At 44.4% G+C, this 20,653-nt stretch overlaps 1 protein-coding gene across 8 annotated transcripts in view; it reads left to right on the top strand.

Moving 5' to 3' along the window:
• PPP6R2 (protein phosphatase 6 regulatory subunit 2) overlaps nucleotides 1–20,653 on the top strand; it is a 2,012,581-nt gene that overhangs the window by 1,390,754 nt on the left and 601,174 nt on the right. For all 8 annotated transcript variants that reach the window (XR_011281892.1, XM_069629515.1, XM_069629514.1 and 5 more), the window contains 2 exons: nucleotides 5,771–5,868; nucleotides 6,200–6,257. Coding sequence is in view for 7 of the 8 variants with exons in the window: in XM_069629515.1 (XP_069485616.1) it covers nucleotides 5,771–5,868; nucleotides 6,200–6,257 (156 nt within the window). In the remaining variant the exon portion in view is untranslated. The remainder of the gene's footprint in view (nucleotides 1–5,770; nucleotides 5,869–6,199; nucleotides 6,258–20,653) is intronic.

Here is a 20,653-nt window from a genome sequence, read left to right as displayed (position 1 = left end):
CCAACATCCTGGGGATGACTGTCTTAATAGCTCATTAGAGTCAAGTTTACTCAAACATTTCAGTAAGTCATGAGACACACTACACAATTTAATAGAAAAACGTTTGCGGGAAAGATCTAGTGATTATTCGCTCGTCTCCACTATTGACATGTGGAACGTTGCACAATTTTATTGAAGGTGGCAGCCGGTTGCCCCAAGGGTACAACGTCCTTTCATCGCGGGACGTTTTATCGCAGGGTTTTTTACCACGAATATTTTTCGAAAAACCCCATTGAATTTTTTGGGGGAAGGGTTAAAAAAATATATAAATGGAATGTGGGTTTTTCGTAATCAATAAAAACTGAAAGGGAATGGGTGGCTGGCGGAGGGACCCCCCCCCAAAAATGAAAATAATTTGATGGGTTTTTTGATGAAAAAATTCACGGTAAAAAACCCCACGAAGAAACATTCCGCGATGAAATGACATGGAACCGCCCCAAGTCCCAACAAACTTTCCACAAAGTTTGGATTAGTTTAACATAAGGTATCAGGTTTTTTGGAGGGTGACCTGCGCTCTACCAGTGGAATGGTTACAAGTCTAATGAGGTAATGAGATATCAAATGGTTTCAAATAAGGTGTCCTCAAAACAAGCTTTTTGAATTTGTATTTGTCCTTAGATCAGCCGACACGTGTTTCGACTCAATTGGTCGTCTTCAGGGCTGTTAATCAAGAATGTACAGTAGCATGTAGTTAGATATCACAGACATGTTATTTGATACAACATAAAGCAAATCATATTAAAGCATCGACCCATGTAGAGCACATAACAGATAAAGTAATGGACCAATGTTGTATAAGAAAAAAGAGATAAAGGAAGCAAAACATACCATATGTTGATATGTGACCGGTCGGATCAGAGGGGATGGGTTTGAATGTGGAGAGATCAATTGCAAAACCAGTGTAATTTTAGGAAAAAATCCACAGTAAAATAACAAAGGAACACAGAGAAAAAGGGCACAAAATGAGCCATGTGAATGTGGTGCCCCATATTTGCATGAAAAAAGCAATAGCCAATTTGATTTGATAAAGATTTACTCAAAGTTTTATTACCATATACTGTTATATAAATTTATGTTTAGTACCATTATGACAGCACAAAGTGATCTATTTACTGAGAAATCGTCTGAATAATATAATAGTGAGATGTCTACTCCCTCATGCTCAGTGATTAGATCTCAAGGTAGATGGGAGCCATAACCCGCTTACCGCTTCAAAATAATTGACAATTCCTATCCTGAAGTTGATATTCCGTACTGATTGGTTGTTAGCGAATAGATGTTGGTAAGCTGTTGTCTAAAAGGAATTATCACAAATAACACAATTACTGGAATGCAAAATAATGCTCCCAGAAAGAAAAAAAACTATCTCAAAAAAGGGGATTTTTTGAGTGGCAGAGTCAAATAAGATTAAGTCTCACCTATAACAACATACTTGCGCGTGAAGTCTGATGTTAAGATATCAGGTTGTTCTGAAGATTAGTCAATTTGATGTCTTCAAGGAGACTTACAGATTCACAATGCCAGAAATGTATGTGATGAAGGCGTAATGCCTAAACAAAAGTCCAAAAAAACAACCTATGTAATATAATTCAAATGCACCGATTTGGTAAAGGTACATCACTATACAGAAAAAAAAAACAAATTCTAAATTACCTGAAGTATGGTTAATGGGATCAATCCCTGCTACAGTTCATGGCTGTGTCCAGTGGTATCACGTTGGTACCATCACACAGAACGCCATAAGCGAACTAGTCAAAGATGGAGCCAAGAAACGTGATGACGTCACGTGCAACGTTGCGCGTGATGTCAGATGTAAACAATGCTACGTCACGGTGCGGCGGACATCTAGCTACACAAACGTCCACGTAGCATCAGAAGTAAACAAAGTGAAATGCCTTAATTGGTTAACCAGAGAAATACATTGCTACTGAGAAAATCGTGACATAAGGAATCGAATTAGCAGTAAGTCCCAGTAAAAAATGCGAGCAAGGTATTTAATGAGAGTAGCAATAATCGGGTAGTGCCTAGGTATAGAAAGTGGGAAATAGGATATATACTGAAATACCAAGTAGGATGTGCATTGTTCCTCAATGATCAGAAAATAAGACTATGAAAAATATATGTATATATATTTTTCTTTGAAAAGGGATCATTTGTGCTGGTCAAATGGATACAATTTGAGGAATAACTACCCAATTTACTACCATAATTTTTTTTAAAATCTTGGTCCCTGCCCAGTATACAATTGAAATCCCCGGCTCATATCAGCCAATGGTCCGAGTACTGGAAGGGTATCCCGAATTACGCTCACACCAGAATAAATACACCCCTCTAGGGAAATAAGGCCAAAAGTCTATCTTGTAAGGGTAACAAGTTTAATCTTATAAAAATGAGGATGGTAGCAAAGGACTCTGCTGCCTGAACGGTCTTCTCCTGTCCCAATACTGTTCCTTCCCCTGCCAAAGTGGTCCCAGGCAGGGGTTTATATAGTCCTGTCTTGCTGTTGTGATGTCACTGGATACGGGCCATAGCTCCATCCCAATTCACCCCTCTTCCATACAAGGTATGCTCCAAAGCCTTCCTTCCTTCATTGTCGGCTGTTTTGTCAGAACATGCTGCTCTACATTTTGCTAGCTTACGCAAGAATACACTGTAGCTCATGCTTTCCTTCATTTTGCTACCTATGAACATTTTATATATAAAAACATTTTCCAGTCATTCTCTCCATATTCCACTCATTCTACTCGTGTTTTTCGGGGCCCTGTAGGTTCCCCCCACCCTTAATACCCCTAATATGTCCCATTTCTGCATTTTGTGCACCAAGCATGTAAATCCCATTTTTAGCCTGCATGGACTCTTGACGGACAGTAGACAGCTGGCGAGTAACTTTGTGTGCTCTGCCAGTGCTAGCGAACACCCCGGAAGCCTGTAGTTCAATTTTGACCACAAGCCACATTCTTCCGGTAGGGAGGGAGGGGGAGTTTGCATCTATCATACTAAAAGTTTTACAATGCATAGGATCTGACATTTACAAATGTATTCAGATAATAGTTAATTGTGCCTTATATTTAAACAACTGCCTTCTTCAGTATCTGCCCATGTCCTCCTTCAATGCCTGCCCATGTCTGTATATGTGATTATTTCTGTGTGAGAGAGCCTTCCCAATGCCCCTCGTCCCCCCCTAGTGTATTATAGCGCCTAAAAGAAGTCTTGCCTAATTCTAAAGTGCTTGGGCGTGCGGAAGGACACTGGTTCCTTCTCAACAGTACCCTTTTTATAATGACAGGCATAGAAAAAAGCCCTGATTATATATATTTGAGGCTATGTGCAAAGGAGAAGCATCTGTTTGGCATATATAATTGACCAACCACTGTAATATATATCGACTAGGTACATCAGAGAGTCTTGTCTGCCGTTAACAGGACATTCGTATCAATCCAAATCATCAACCCTCTAGCGCATGAACTGAACTAAGATGTAATTATTGTCATCCCATCTTTTTCCTAATTTAGCGTAAAATGGGTCTCTTGTAACATTACTATGGAATCATTTTGCCTACAAACATACAATCCAATTCTGGCTCTTATCACTGTATGCAGTGAAATTGTAGTCAACAAATATGTAGTTATTGAAAAGGTTGTGGTGAAAATAGATTGCAATGAAAAAGTTGCCAAGCAAACAGTCAAAAATGCAGCTGAAAAGTAGCCAATAATGTAGGGCTGATAGGGTAATAGTTAGGGTTAAGAACGGTTTAGTGGGCTTGTGAGTGCCTAGTTTAGGGTTAGAATAGAAGTTGTGTTAAGGATAGGGGTTGGATTAAAGAAGTTTGGGTTTGGTTAGTGTTAGGGTAGGGGTTATTTTAAGGCTAAGGGGTTATTGTAATGTTAGGGCTAATGCTCATTGTTTGGTTAAGTGTTAAAGGGATAGGAAGGTTGGAGAAGGCTGGTGATGTTGGCAAAAGATAACGGTTAGGATAAACCTAGTGGTTTGGTTAAAGTAAGCATTTGGGTACATGTTAGAGTTGCAGTTAGGGGAAGGCTAAGGTTAGTATTAGAGCATGGGTCTGAATTAGGGCAAGGGATATGTACTTTGTGGCGTGCTGGTGATGGGGTTGGAGAAAGGGTTAATTTTCTATTTATTTTGTTTTGTGTAACATGGAAATAAAATGCTTTAGCCTCTGCAGACTTTGTTCTTTAAGAGTTCAGGGTGGAACAGGGGGGTTGGAATTTGAGTTGGTGGAAGGTTTAGGGATGGAGTTTAGGTGACCAGAAATTTTGCTAGTCATTTAGATCATATAATTTGGGTTACTGCGTTGTCCTTTTGTGAATTTAAAAATGGCTTTTTTTGGCGATCAACATTTTCACACTTTGTATTGCTTGTACATTGGCTAAAAAGACTTGTCCTACATGACTATTGACCAGGTTTATTTTTATAATTGTAAGGTTAAATCGCACACCTACCTAACCACAGCGATTACATCCATATTGCGTCTGCAGCAGAGTGCATCTTTAGCTTAATGCAACAAAAATTATAATTAACCAATCCAACCCTCCTGTGCAGCACCTTATTCCCAAAATTCGGTGCATCACAACCCGTGCGGCTGGCTGCCTAAATTGCAAACTTCACAGCAACCCCCCACTTAACCTAGATCAATAGAACAACATATCACTTAACTAATTACCAGCCCATTCATAGAAAATAGAATGAACAGAATCCCACAACATGGCCACCTTCGATCCGCAAGAGGCAAAGCCCTCCAAGTGATTGTGCCAGTATGAACCAGTGAACAGTAAACATATGGTCTCCAATGTAACTTAATACAAATGCAATTAAAAAACACTTAAACAGGCACCATGAATCGTACTTGTAACTATTCTTTGTACCTTCTGAGACGCATGTTAAAGTCTCAGTGTGATGCATTCAGGCAGCCGGATGCTTCAACTGCCTTTTCCATTTAATCTCCATGGGTAACCTCACTGGTGGAAGAAGGACGTATGGCATATTCTTTTACCGTAGCAGCATTTTTAGCTTCATCAAATGTCCTGTGAAGTTTGTGTTTCCACTCCAATCTGGGTGTAAGGAAAACGTATTGCTGTTATATAGAAGCAAACCTAGTTTACACGCTTTGGACAACAGTAGTTGAGTGCTTGGCCTTTTAGAAAGTTCTTTGGCATACCTATTGTAAATCTGGATACTTTTGTTTAATTTGAAAAGATTACCACTTATGTTAGTGTGTTGTTTTAAATCACTCCCTGGTAATTACCTGGCCAAACAGACGTTGTGTAGTGCTCTTATGTTACCTCAGTCATATTTTTTGGAAGGCTCAATGAAGTAGATTATGTTCACCTTTGTTTACAATAAACCCTCAACACTTAGGTTGCGTTGCCATTGCTGTTTTCTCCTATTTGCAGATGTATTTCAACCTTATATTCCATGGTCTAACCCATAATTCAGTTCAATCAATAACATACTCAATACTTCTCTTAATTCATTTGTTGTGTGTGGCTTTTTTCGGTTAAATCACATTGGTGAATGTATAGTCTTCTCTATTACACCCTGATCTTTACTACGCTTGAGCCATGCACTTCTCTATACTAGCATCCCTCTTGATGGGATCCCTGCAAATCTCCTCTTCCCATGTTCTCAAAATTCCATATTGTACAACTTAAAATACTTCTATGTGTTTGTCACTGCATTCCCCTGGCATTGATGTTTTCCTTTTATTCCACAGGCGTTCTCAGAGTACCAGATCCAGCAGATGACAGCAAATTTTGTTGATCAGTTTGGGTTCAATGATGAAGAGTTTGCAGAACAGGATGACAACATCAAGTGAGTAGAATTGTGATCTTTCCTAACATGCTGTTACTTCTGATCCTGATATGCTTTTTATGTTGCCTTCATTAATTGTACACAATTACAGTATAATCCCCCATAATCAGCAGCTCAAAAGTTGGCTTGTGACAAATATAGCAAGAAGTGTGTGAGCATGATTTTATTTTGCAAAGTAATTGTTGTTGATGATATCTTTTGCAAAGATTGGAAAGGCCTGAAGGAAATGGCTAAATGCTGCATGTCACATGTGCTTAAATAGACGAGCAGATAGTCCTGCCTGTTTCTTTGCTCTACTGTATGGAAAGTTGATAGTGTCCCTCTTTTTTAGTGCACCGTTTGACAGGATTGCAGAGATAAACTTCAACATTGAGGCTGATGATGACACTGTAAGTAGAATTTGTGCGTGTATGTGTAAATATGATATCTTGGTTTGTGGAGTATAGATCTAATGCTCATCCAGGGCATTGTCTGTACTGCCTTTTGTCCTCTTCTTTCCTCTGAGCTGATTTACTTTACCCCTAATTCTCTTTGGCTTTCAATTTTGTGCATGTGGGACTGTATTTTATTTTTAGAGCGCTTTCGCCAAAGTGCTTTGAGAATGATTAATAGTAACAGTAATACAAAAAACAGTGAAGGGTACGAAAAAACGAAGTAACAGAATTAAGCTTGCGAGAATGACAAACAGATGGATTTTGAGCTGGGTCCGAAAGACTTGGACGGAAGAGGTAGAACGGGGAAGGGTGTTCCATGCTTGGGTGCAAATGAGCGGAAAATGAGGAGACACAAAGTGGCTAAGGAACCGAAAGAAGAGAGGGACTGATAGTGAAGAGAACGTGTAGGAATGTATAAGACCACCCAAGGAACAGAGATAGAGAGGGGCAAGACCATGGAGAGCTTCGAAGACGAAACAAAGAAAATGAAAGTGACGATAAAGGAGAAAATAGAGGCTGAGATGAGGGGTGCCCTGCTTTTATTCCAAGCAGTCTGAAAAGCCAACTTCTATGGGATGCATGGTTGTGAAACCTTTTGGCTGTCAGCCAACTCTGTTTCCCTGCTGCCTGCTGTGCTTGTGACCTGATCCAGTCTGTCTTCAGTTGCTGCTGAAGAGGAGGAGGGGCTACTCCCATAAACGCTCAACTCCGAACGCTGAGTGTTGGCTGAGTGTTGGCTGAGTGTTGGCTGAGTGTTGGCTGAGTGTTGGCTGAGTGTTGGCTGAGTGTTGGCTGAGTGTTGGCTGAGTGTTGGCTGAGTGTTGGCTGAGTGTTGGCTGTGGGCCCCCAGTCTGCTTCGTCTCGTTATGGATAAGGACTGTCTACTTGCAGTGGATAGAGGAGCCCTTTCAAGGACTTGTAGCCAGGCTTGTCTTCAGCTCGGAGGTAAAGGAGGGGGTGGGATGTTTGTTTGTGCAAACTCCATTTATGCTGAGAAAATGCCCCCCTCCCATGATTGATTTGGTGAGCTTGCACCCTCCGACATCGGCTGCCTCTTGCCTCAACGTCGAGGACAGAGGATCGAACTCCGGCAACTTGGATAACCTGGATAACGCAGAAGTGATAGGACGTGTTTCGTCAGCTGTTTTAACCGCCTCTCTGAATGAAACATACTCCCCTAACCCCCCACCCTTCCCCCCCAGTTGTCCCTGACATCTTTTCGAAAACTAAAAAGAATCCCCATGACTGCTGGGAGAACTTACCTCGATGCTGTGCTGGTTGGCCGCTGCCCTTGGATCGGATTGGGCTCCCCCGTTGAATTGGGCAGCGGCCGCACTGCAGGAGGACGATGGCCTGTGCAGGGAACTTGTGGGGAGTAACAGCAGAGAGAGAGAAGAGGGCGTATCACTGACTAACTCCTTCCAGGCTGAAGTCCCCACGGTCAGATTCCATCAATCGAACGCTGCTCTGGGTGCAGCTCAGTTTTGTTTCACCTAACACCAAAAAAACTGTGAGGTGCCCGCAAGTCACTTGGTGATAGTAAGTCCATTAATTAATTATTCTGAGTGAAGGTGCCGGTTCCTCGCCAAAATAGGAAGGGAGTAACCCCCCCTCCCCCCTGGTGATGAATGGGTCAATGTGTCGAAATAGGTATTGTGCAAAAAGACTGTATCTAAACAGTCGCATGAACAAAAAGTTCTAAAAATAAATGCTACCACCAAAGGTTCGAATACCAAAAGTTTGAACCTTTGGTGGTAGCATTGCAGGTAAGTAAAAAAAAGACTGCAGGGTTGTACCCTGCAACACCCCGCTCACTATACTGTGTGGTATAGTGAGCGGGGTGTTGCGGGGGACACCCCCGCTGCACACCAGTGGAAAGGGAAAAAAAAGATGGGGGCTGTGGTGGTGTCTCCCGCAATATCCCGCTCACTATACTTTATAGTATAGTGAGCGGGGGTTGCGGGGGAAACCCCTGCAGCCCCCGTAAAAGAAGAAAAATAAAAGGACCCTGTGACGCTGGATCCCGATCACGGAAGTGAAAGGGAACTGGTGCTGCAGGGACTCACCGTGAAGAAAAAGGTAAGTGGGGTTTGTTTATGTTGGGGATGTGGGTGGGGGTGTGTTGGGGTGGGGGTGTGTTAAGGGTGTGGGTGGGGGGTGAGTCATGGGTGTGGTGGGGGTGGGGGGGGTGGATATGTAGGTATGTTCGCATGAGAAAGGTGCAAACTTTTGGTGGTTCGCACCTTTTTCATGCTAACGCTGCAAAATCAGCCATGATCGGATCGCGTAGATCCTCGAGATACATCTCTGCAGATTGAACCACTGCAAAAGATTCCTTCCTGATTTATCTAACGAAGAAAACCGGGGGAGGGTCTTGACGCCCCCAGTGGCAGATGGCAAAAATGGCAGAGGGAAAAGAAGGATCAGCTTCTACCATCAATTACACTGTGAACCCAGAATCATCAGCCCCATTGTAGCCCTTGGATAGGGCAGTTCCATTGCCTTCCAAATGGAACCTAAAGACAACCAAGGTGACTAACAGGACTGAGGCAGACCGATCAGTGGAACTCGGAAAGAACACGCTAGACAGGCCAACTCCCCCCGGCTACTAACTTATCAGATTATTCAGAATGATCAGGCAAGGGGAGAAAAAAGGTCCTTGGAAGAAACGGAGGACAAACCGTTGGGCCCTAGAGTTCCATTGAGAAAAAAAAATAGTTCCCAAGTACTGCACAAAGTGCATTTGCCCCAAAAACAGAATGATGAAATCTATTGTCCGACCAGTCTGCAGCGCCCGCAGGGTGACTTTAGAGGGAGGGCAACAAGCGCATCAACTTCCAGTGAGGAGTCGGAGGATTTTGAGATAGAACCAATGGAAAATGGCAGGTTATTCAGCAGGCAAGGAGTTCCGCTAGACTACCTCCACACCAAAGACGGCAGACACCCCTGCCACAGGAGAAACAGGCCTCCCCTCTAGATTGGGAGGCCCAGTGTGCCCACCTACAGTCTTAAGTGGGGTCGATTGTATCGATTACTTTTGCTCCCTTTCTAAAATTGTATGAAAATTTGGACAACTATAAGGATCAATCCACCCTACTGGCCCTAATACATTCAAAATGAGAGTTCATTGAGTCATACATCGAAGCATCAAGGGACAAGAGAAACAGAGAAAGGGAGTGTGAGGGAGTCATTTTTAAAATTCTAAAAAAAAGTCTTTCCTAGCCTGCTTCAAAGACACAATTAACTTGATGAAGAACAAGGAAGACCAGACGGAGAGCAGGAGACACACTCTAATGGAGGACAAAGCTCCAACCTCCCCCCTCAGATTCGCTGGCCCCCTTGGCTCAAATGGAGAAGGGACAAGAACAGCAGAACTTGACAGTACATGGAGACAACGCCCAACAGCCATCATGTAGCGGTCTGGGTAATTATCATGATATAGCAAGTACCCAGATTCGAGTGGAATCTTGTTTGCCACCTGCTAACTCCCAGGTGACCTTGACCCGGCACCCAGGATGGTGTAACACAACAGAAAATACCAACCTATCTGATGGACCGGCAATCGAACGAGCAAGATCAGAGCCATTTCTGATTTTCTCCAAGGATAACCGTGAGCAACCAAAACAACCACGAAATTCATGGAAAAAAGTGGAGAAGTTCTAACAAGGAAACCCAAAAATAAACTGTTGGCCATAGGGCAACGTGGAGGAGGCGTCAAACTTAATTAGAAACTTAAGAGCAGCAGTTGTGGCCCTCACTTTCAACCGACACAACGGGGAGTTAAAGCCCCCTGTAAGAGCTTTCTGGAGAGAGTCCTGAAGGCCAATGATGGTCTTATATTAAATCGAGCCAACATTATGAGTCTCCTCCATAACATACTGCATCTAAGGGTGATAACATCAGAAGAGATTAAGATTGTGTCCTTCCCATGTGAGGAAGAGAATGATAGAGTACTCTTGCATATGGAATCCCCGGCCCTGGTAACATAGGCTAATGATGATCTGAGGGCATTGGGCTTCGACATGAAAGAGTTTGATTCCTCTAAATGTTATTGTCTCCAGCAAGACGTGCGGACCAATAACACAAGTTCAAGATCGTCAAAATGTCGTGGGCCAACAAACAACAATCAACGAAACCCACTAGAGATGTGCCCTTTGCTCCCCTAGGATTGAAGGGGCTGAGGATGACCATAAAAGGATTGCCGAAAACTAGTCCTCCTGAACCCACGACCTAAACGGAGGGCCTAATCACAAGGATCCCGAATGGGGACTCGTGGAGCTGGCTAGCAAAAACTTTAGCAAAACCACCTAGCCAATAGAACGAGAATGGATCTGCTCCAGGAGCAGTACAGATAGGATCTTGAAACACTAGGGGGTTTGCTCATCTGCTACGTGCTATGGACTCGAGACTGACCAAGGCCGATATTCTTTGTTTTCAGTAATCTTGGTTGAGAGAGACCCCCTTACTGGATGTATATACGGGCTACCTGAATAGTGCGACCAAGGACCTGAAAGGGCGACCAAGCTCAGGGCTGCTAACCTTGGGGGGAAACAACTCTCTTGGGAGGGTAATCTGGATTATTAATCCAAATCCACTTATCCAAATCCTCCTAAAAAAAAGTTGGTGGATAAATCCACTCCAAAGGAAGGAATAATGGTTCTCTTCAATGTGTATTGGAACCCAAATGATAAGGTCTCGATTGACTTTGTCCCATCAATAATGTGATGGATCGGTCTATGAGCCCAACTGATAGATCACTGGATAGCGCTCTGTGGAGATCTGAACATTGATTATTTCCCTATCACTGAAAAGAAATGCAACGGGAAAAAAAGATACAAAACCTAAACATGTCAAGAGTCCGGAAGTGGCTGGAAGAATCGGAGTCGAGGTACATGCACAGGTTAAACGGTCAAGGGGAGATCTAGAAGGTGCCAAAACGTGCCACTCTGCACATTCCCTTGTGACTCTAGACTTCTTCGTCTCTGGTAACTTCATCTCAAAGGTATTAAACTTGAAGATTTTTCACTCGGACCAAAGTGACCACAATCCTATGATCCTAAAGTGTGTAAGACCTAATGAGATGGAGGGAAAAGAGAAAAGTGGTTGAATGTGGAAACATACGGTGTTATTGGAGCCAGGCAGCCACAGATTGAGAATTAATGTAAATTCACTCAGCGCCCTAACAAGATCTCTGAATAGCTGGAGGGAGAACCAGGATGGGAATGTGGACTTATGAATCCTGTTTGGCAAGTTTCAGGGAAGGTACAGGACATCGAGGTAAATCAGCATTCAAGAATAAACACGTTTTAGCAAAATAAAAGACAAGAACATCACGATTTAAAGAAATAAAAGGATATCCCAGGTCCAGAAAGAAGCAAGAAGAGATATTTAAAGCAACAATATCGAAACTGGGCTATTTCATATAGATCTACCCTCCTACAAAAAGATGCTGAAAGAATGATGCAGGCCGTAACCTCCAATAATGCGAAGAACCTGTGGTAATTGTTAAATGGTAAGGAAGAAAACAACGGCGCATTGCAACTGAACCCCATACAGGAGCCGGCATGGGTCGCTCATTTTGAATCCTTGTTCGACCTCACAAAGAATTCTGAGGTCCTCGGCACAGTAAAAGATCAGGAACTGTGGCATATTAAGTTCGACAGAACAGAAATCAGAAGTGTTATTTCAAAATCTATTAGCTCACGAGCTCCGTGCCCGGATGCTATGACAAATACCATGCTGAAAGAAGCCCCTGATTTCTTGACCGACTTCTGCATGACGCTGTTCGAAAGAATATTACAAGGAAGAACGCCTTCTTCATGGAAACCATGTATTGTGTTTCCGATCTTTAAAAAGGGGGATCAACTTAATCTTAACTATAGGCCCATTGCTGTCCTTGATGTCCTGGGCAAAGTTTTTGCAGGAGTCTTATTGAAGCGCTTGTGTCACGCACGGCGGCCGCGGCCGCTGGCAGTTGTGGAGACGCTGGCGCTGGAGCGGCCATTGAAATGGCTGTTACGACGCTACACGTTCTCCAGCCGCTGTCTAGCCTTCCGCTGTCGGACCAGCGGCGCACTTTATTACGAGCGCCAACCCGGAAGCCCGCGCGTTGCAACCTACTCGCGTTAGGCTTCCGGGTTGGTACGCTCCAGTCCTTTCCTCTGTGTTCGACCCTTCTCCCGTTACCTTCTCCTGTGGTTTTGATCCGTCCAGCCTTGCTATCTCGGCTACTTCCGTTCCTCTCTGGCTTCCCTCTTCCTCTGCAGTCCTTCCGTCTTTGCTACAATCTTAGCTCCAACATTCCTTCCCTTTCTTTCCCTGTCTGATTGTTACTCACCACTCCCTTCCTACCCTCATTGGGTAGGCTTTTCATTCTGTTGGGTCCTCTCATTCCAATCATTTCGGCCTGGCATCCTGTCATCGTACTCACCCAAGAGGGGTTTTTTGTGCCTTTTGGCTTTTTCCCCTTCATTGGTCTGCCCCGTTTCGGGGGCCCCCCTAGGCCCAGAGTCAGAGGGCCAGGGTGGCTTCCTCTCGAGGCAGACCCCTTCTGCATTCCAGAGAAGAGGCTTTGAGAAGAAGGAGATTTGGACTCCAAACAGAAGAAGAGACGGCAGGTGAGCAGGAGGGCATAAGGGTCACTTTGGATAGTGGTGAGGAGTCGATTGACCCAGGGAGTGATTGTGACAGTTTGCAACGCCTAAGAAGAAGTATGGCCTCCCCCGAGCAGATACAAGAATTAGTGGCTGCGGTCCAGGCCATGAATGTTGAATTGCAGAATGTAAAGGCAGATAATGCGGTCCTGAGGCAGATGGTCTCTCATTGGGAAGCCCGAGATTCCGACTTACCGCCTATGACCTTATCCACAGGCAAATATGACGGCACCCCAAAGCGCTTAAAAGAATTCTTGGAAGCCTGTTCCATTTATTTTGCCTTCAGACCTCTGATCTCTAATGATCAAGCCAAGGTGGGGTATATGATATCTAACATGATCGGAAATGCCTTGGCTTGGGCCACCCCATTTGTGACCAACAACAACCCTATTATCAGGGATTATGGGGGTTTTCTGACCTTACTGCGCCAGACTTTTCAACAACCCGAGATAACACATGTGGCGGCAGAAGAACTATTGGATGTGCAACAGGGTTCCAGTGACCTGCTGACATACCTCTCCACCTTTAAACATTTGGCCTCTGAGGCAGGTTGGCCAGAAAGGGCCCAGTATACAATTTTCCGTCGAGGATTGAAGGAGGAGATAAAGGATGAGCTGGCCAGGATAGCCCGTCCCACTACCCTGTCGGACTTATTCTCCATTGTAACACAGATCGACTACCGCCTTAGTGAACGCAAGGCTGAAAAGAAGAAGCAGCAGCAGAAAGCGTCGGTCACCCCTCTACCTAGTGCCTACCCACTGCCCTCACTGTCTCACTCCAGTAATAAGGAGGAACCAATGCAAGTTGGGTCCGCACGATCTTCCTTGACACCCGAAGAAAGAAGACGTCGGAGAGATGCGGGCCTCTGCATGTATTGTGGATCCAATTCCCACTTGCTTCGGAACTGTACTGAAGTACCGCCTAGACGCTCGGGAAACGATCGACCTCGGAACTGAAGGGGACGAGTACCCGAGGTCCGACCACAAGTCCCTATGTTGCGGTGACTGTAGCTTCTCATTCCACCACCATGGACTCTCGCCTTATGGCTGTTCACATCCTGTTGGAAACCCCGACAAAAGCCTTCACCACCATGGCGCTATTGGATTGTGGCGCCGCAGGGGTATTTATGGATACCGAGTGGGCACACAAACATGGTCTCCCCCTGCTGCAACTGGAAGAGGTCCAAAAGGTAGAAGGAGTTGATGGTTCTCCCCTGTCATCGGGGCCTATCACCCATTCCACTGTTTCCTTGAAGGCGTGCATTCTCCAGCATTCGGAACAGATACAATTTGACCTAATTCGAGCAGCCCATTTTCCGGTTATCCTCGGAATTCCCTGGCTAAGGAGGCATAACCCGCTCATCGATTGGGCACAGAACACCCTGGCTTTTACCTCCTCATATTGTAAACAGGACTGTTTACTCCATGCCTCAGAAGATTTGTACAAGTCCTTACCCCCCAACAAGAAGGAGTACATGAAGTTTGTAAAATTCCCTCAGAATTGGATAAGTTCAAAGTAGTTTTTAAAGACAAACCTGTCTTGGATCTCCCTCCGCATCGGCCGGAAGACTGCGCCATCGAGCTGGTGCCAGATGCCCTGGTTCCGTTTAGTCGCATGTTTTCCTTGTCTCTATTGGAGAAGAGGGCGCTTCGAAATGACTTGGACTCTCATCTGACCAATGGCCTTATTCGTCCCTCCAAATCACCGGCTGGAGCCTCTTTATTTTTCATACCAAAAAAGGATTCCTCAGAATTAAGGCCATGTATTGACTATCGGGGTCTGAACAAGGTGACAGTACGCGACCGTTATCCAATGCCTTTGATAGCAGACATACTGGAAGCTGTACAGGGCTCGACCATCTTCTCTAATTTAGATCTCCGGAGTGCCTACCACCTTCTCCGGATAAGAGATGGGGATGAATGGAAGACTGCCTTTCGGACACCGTTTGGCCTTTTTGAATATCGAGTGATGCCATTTGGCTTGTTTAACGCTCCGGCCATATTCCAGCGTTTCATGGATCGCCTGTTCTCTGACCTATTATTCATCTGTATCATAGTGTACCTTGATGACATCTTGATTTTTTCAAAATCCTCCTCCGAACATACATCGCATCTTCAGACAGTGTTGCATAGGCTACAATCTCAACACTTATTGATTAAACCTGAGAAGTGCCTTTTTTATATGTCTTCTGTTCCTTATTTGGGTTATATTTTATCCCATGAAGGCATAACCATGGATCCCAGGAAGGTGTCTGCCATCTTGGACTGGCCTCCACCCACGTCTTTGAAAGATGTCCAACGGTTCTTAGGACTAGCCAACTTCTATAGGAAGTTTATCGGACATTTTTCGCAGATAGTGCTGCCCATTACTTCATTACTTAAGAAAGATGCCAAGCCATTTCAATGGTCGGAAACAGCCAATCAAGCCTTTATTGATTTAAAGGGGAGATTCTGTTCCGCACCCATTCTATCCCAACCTGATCAGAATCAGCCCTTTGTAGTAGAGGCTGATGCTTCGGCTAGCGCCTTAGGAGCAGTACTTCTTCAACTCAAAGATGGACTGGAACATCCTATCGCATATCTTTCTAAAACACTATCTACAAGTCAACAGAATTACTCTGTTATTGAAAAAGAACTTCTGGCTCTCAAGGTGGCATGTGAGGAGTGGAGACACCTGCTTCAAGGCGGTTCACATCCATTCACTTTACGTACTGATCATAAGAATCTGAAAATTCTCTGGAATATGGAATGTGTCAACTCAAGGCAGGTGCGCTGGGCTCATTTCTTCAGCCAGTATGACTTTTCTATCACCTACATTCCAGGCACCCAAAACAGCTTGGCGGACGCCTTGTCGAGGTGTCAGTCTTCCGAATATCACTCTTCTTCACTTAGCCATACTATGTTTCCCCGGAACCGAATAGTGGGGATAATCTCGTCATTCCTTCAAGAGGTTAAGACAGCAACCCAACCTAATTTGGCAACCACAGTGCCGGGTGGCTTACATCCTCAACTTCGTTGGTCTGAAGGTCTTTTACTGGTGGGACAGCGTTTGTACATTCCCTCTAAGTCCTTACAACTGAAGGTTCTGGAATGGGGTCACAACCATGTTACCGCTGGACATAGAGGTGTCAAAGGTACATTAGAGTTGATTTCTCGCTCTTTTTTTTGGCCTTCTCTTTCTCACGACGTGAAGCAACATTGTAAGTCGTGTATGGTGTGCGCCGAAGTAAGAACTCCACTCATAAGCCCTATGGGTTGCTGATGCAACCGGACTTGCCAAGCCGGCCATGGTCCCAAATATCCACAGACTTTATTGTAGACCTGCCCCGATCCCAGGGATTGACATGTCTTATGGTTACCATCGATACATTTACCAAGCTGGCTCATTTCTCAGCGCTGCAAGGAGTGCCATCCGCTACTGAAATGGCCGAAGTTTTCCTTAGAGACATATTTAGGCTCCACGGTCTGCCTGATAAGATCATTTCTGACCGGGGCACTCAATATACCTCTCGGTTTTGGGGCGCCCTATGTCAACGGTTAGGTATAGAGAGGGCCTTGTCATCCGGTTTCCATCCTCAGACTAATGGTCAGACAGAACGCCTTAATGCCTCTCTGGAGCAATACCTCCGATGTTACGTCAATAAGAATCAGGACAATTGGGTGAGTCTTCTGCCCACTGCCGAATTCGCGTATAACAACGCTGTTCACCTGTTCACTCGGCAACGGGACTCAGCCCCTTTTTTTGTTCTTATGGTTTCCACCCTCGCAGTATTCTGCCGGTTTTCTCCTCACCCACTAATATACCCACCATCGAATCCACCTTAGATCAAATAACCACAGCCCACACTACCGCCCAACAAAGTTTGGTATCTGCCAGACGCAGGTATAAGGAGGTGTCTGATCGAGGGCGTTTACCAGGTCCTGATTGGAAGGAGGGGGAGCGGGTCTGGTTGTCCACTAGATATTTGCCTAGATGGGTACACCCGACCAAACTAACCCCCCGGTTTATCGGACCTTTCAAAATAATCAAGAGAATTAACCCAGTGGCTTATAGATTACAACTTCCCAAGTCCATGTCTCGGATACACCCAGTCTTTCACTCCTCCCTCCTCCGTCCATTTGATTCAAGCACCCCTGTTAGAAAAGCTACAGGTATAGTGAGTAATCCCAAGTCTATACCAGAAGAATATGAGGTGTCTGCAATCTTAGACTCCAGATATCGTAGAGGCAGATTGGAATACCTTGTTTCGTGGAAGAACTATCCCAGTTCAGAGGATTCTTGGGAACCCAGGTCATATGTACATGCTCCTCGACTGCTTAAGAGTTTTCACCGAACACATCCGGGGAAGCCCGGAGGGTTCGGATCTGGAGGGGGGCATACTGTCACGCACGGCGGCCGCGGCCGCTGGCAGTTGTGGAGACGCTGGAGCGGCCATTGAAATGGCCGTTACGACGCTACACGTTCTCCAGGCGCGGTCCAGCCTTCCGCTGTCGGACCAGCGGCGCACTTTATTACGAGCGCCAACCCGGAAGCCTGCGCGTTGCAACCTACTCGCGTTAGGCTTCCGGGTTGGTACGCTCCAGTCCTTTCCTCTGTGTTCGACCCTTCTCCCGTTAACTTCTCCTGTGGTTTTGATCCGTCCAGCCTTGCTATCTCGGCTACTTCCGTTCCTCTCTGGCTTCCCTCTTCCTCTGCAGTCCTTCCGTCTTTGCTACAATCTTAGCTCCAACATTCCTTCCCTTTCTTTCCCTGTCTGATTGTTACTCACCACTCCCTTCCTACCCTCATTGGGTAGGCTTTTCATTCTGTTGGGTCCTCTCATTCCAATCATTTCGGCCTGGCATCCTGTCATCGTACTCACCCAAGGGGGTTTTTTGTGCCTTTTGGCTTTTTCCCCTTCATTGGTCTGCCCCGTTTCGGGGGCCCCCCTAGGCCCAGAGTCAGAGGGGCAGGGTGGCTTCCTCTCGAGGCAGACCCCTTCTGCATTCCAGAGAAGAGGCTTTGAGAAGAAGGAGATTTGGACTCCAAACAGAAGAGACGGCAGGTGAGCAGGAGGGCATAAGGGTCACTTTGGATATTGGTGAGGAGTCGATTGACCCAGGGAGTGATTGTGACAGCTTGAAGGAGTGGATTGCTACCTCTGAAACCTATGATCCTAGACAAACGGGCTTCGTTAACCACACCACTGTGGCCTGAACCTACTACTCATGAGTCTATTGAAGATCAAGACTCTAAAAGGAAAAGACAGCCTCTATGTAGCGTGTGTTGACATGGAGGCCACCTTTGATTCCATCGACAGCGAGCGCTTGTGGTTGAAAACGGCATAAAGTGGTTGCCCTGCTAGCTGCCGTTAAAGACCTTTATTCAGAAACCTCGCTACAGATCCGGCTGGATAAGGAGGGGAATCTTACAAGGAGGACGGAGGAAACATTGCAGCACTTAGTTCTTTTTTTTCCCAGAGCTAAGAACGGAAAGAACCTTGCTCCTACACGAGAAGATGAAGAAGGTGGAAGGCACAGACGCTGATGCTTGGTGGGAGAGACTGTATGGAGGATCTAGCCCAGCACTAACGAAGTCTGGTGGCTTTCCTTGAGAGGGTCTTCATGAGAAAATTCAAGGACCAAACCATGGAGTAGAACTGGCCACTTAGTGCAGATGGGAGTTAATCACCTGTCCAAGCTTAAAGAGGGTGGGGAGGAACAAAGGGTTAAATGGCAGACTTTTGAAGTTGTCCAAGAGGGTGGCTGTGGTTTCGGACATTTTTGTATCATGGACAGCCTCTGGCCACCACATTTGCCTAGCACCAGACATTCTTTGGCTTCGTTGTGGACGGGGTCCAGAAAGACCTAGTCCCCATATCAGGCCACACACAGATCGCCACTTTGCCTGGGAAAGGGCCTTCCATATATGGCAATATTGCAATTTGGGACATGAGCGGGCATGAAGCAGGCCAAGGTACAAAATGGCCAAAGGGCATGTATAAATCTTGTGGCATGCCATTTTAGAGTATACGGTACTCTAAATGGCTTTCTGCTGTAAAATACAAAATTGCACGAGAGAAAAGTAAAGTAATACTGTCTCAAAATCTGCTGCCACCAGCCCATCCTGGACACATTGCATCTGCAACACTTAAATTGTAAAAAGAAAGTTGGTCACAAAGAGTCCCAACCGCACTCCACGGGAAGGCAATGTGTTCAGTTTAAAAATAACAAGAATTCCACATAGGGAGGCGGGATGTCTCTGTACTGTTAGGGACTGATTAGTCTCCCCATAAAAAGTGAGCAAAAGCAAGGGAAATAAAGCAGAGGGTTTTACCTACATACAAATACGCCAGGTGATGTTGCGGACAATGCAAAAAGATAAGATGTCCCATTGAAGTCTAGAGGAGAACAGCAACACAAATAGTCATTCTTGCCAAGGAGTTCCAGTGTGCAACTGCTCTGAGGGACCATATATTCCTGAGCACAACTATGCGACCCTCTGCCGGAGATTGTAGGGTTCATGTACCTAAAGGCAAGCACTCGGCCTGCATGATTCCGGAATCGCAGGTACAGTGACTGGGGATGTGTGAAGTATGTTCTCAAGCGAACAGGTTTCACACCCTGGTTAAGGGTTGGAAGCATTTTTTATTTTTTTTTGCATTGTGGAAAGCCTGGAAACCAATTAGAAAAAAAGAAGTCTAACAAACTCTAATGGAGTAAAAATGTCCATATTTGTACACATTTATTTAGTGTTTCGTACAAATGTTCCATACAATTCAATACATGTTTTTTTTTATATAGGGTGTACATTATAAGGTAATTAAATATAGAAAATGGACAAAATGTACCATACAATTCAATACATGTTTTTTTTTTATATAGGGTGTACATTATAAGGTAATTAAATATAGAAAATGGACACAAAGTTTAAGTGTTTTTAGAGAACTTCTAAAAAGATTAAAACAGTCATAAATTCAAAACCATTTCAGAAAACCAATGTTCATCACAAATAGAAACAAAACAGTTTTTTATTGATGTTCCCTGAAACTGTTCTTTCTCAATGTGTTTGGGGTGTAAAAATCTTTTTAGGAGAGGTCCTTAATCGGTTCTCCTAAAAATAATACAAGTGTTAATCATAATATATTCTAGTCTCCTTTTAAGTTTTAATTTGCATAATATTAAAAGCAAGTAGGTTACTAACCTTAGAGTAATTTCTTGTTGAGTCAGAAAACTATCTAAGACAAGTAAAAACAAATCTATGAAAGTGATTTTATATTGTCATTCATTGATTCTGATCAAGTGTTAAACCTACCTTACTCAGAGGTCAAATAGACGATTCTCAATTGAAGTAGATAGTAGTATGTAATATCCTTTGCCTCCTATTGTTTCTATTCTGGTTGCATGTAATCTAGAACTAAATGTTGTAGGACTAATTACATGTATTTATAGAAATAATTAATTGCTCAATATTTGGGAATAATCCACCTGTTATACAGACCAAGAGACTATACAATGCCTGTCGCTCGCATCATGTAAACCCCAATATGGCCACCTGATTATCTTCTGGTGTTTCTGAAAATAATATAAATATTAATTGTTTACATACCTGTACCAGGCTCCCCAGTCAGTGAAAGATTCTGGAATATTTTCTTTTTGTAATTCATTTAGCTGGAGATGGGGAAATGATACTCCCAGCAAATTACCTGTTGATGCATGT

This window comes from Ambystoma mexicanum, chromosome 12, assembly GCF_040938575.1.
Source record: "Ambystoma mexicanum isolate Mex_15411 chromosome 12, UKY_AmexF1_1, whole genome shotgun sequence".
Classification (NCBI taxonomy): Eukaryota; Metazoa; Chordata; class Amphibia; order Caudata; family Ambystomatidae; genus Ambystoma; species Ambystoma mexicanum.
The sequence above is the reverse complement of the archived record's forward strand: the minus strand, read 5'-3'. Positions and strand labels throughout refer to the sequence as shown.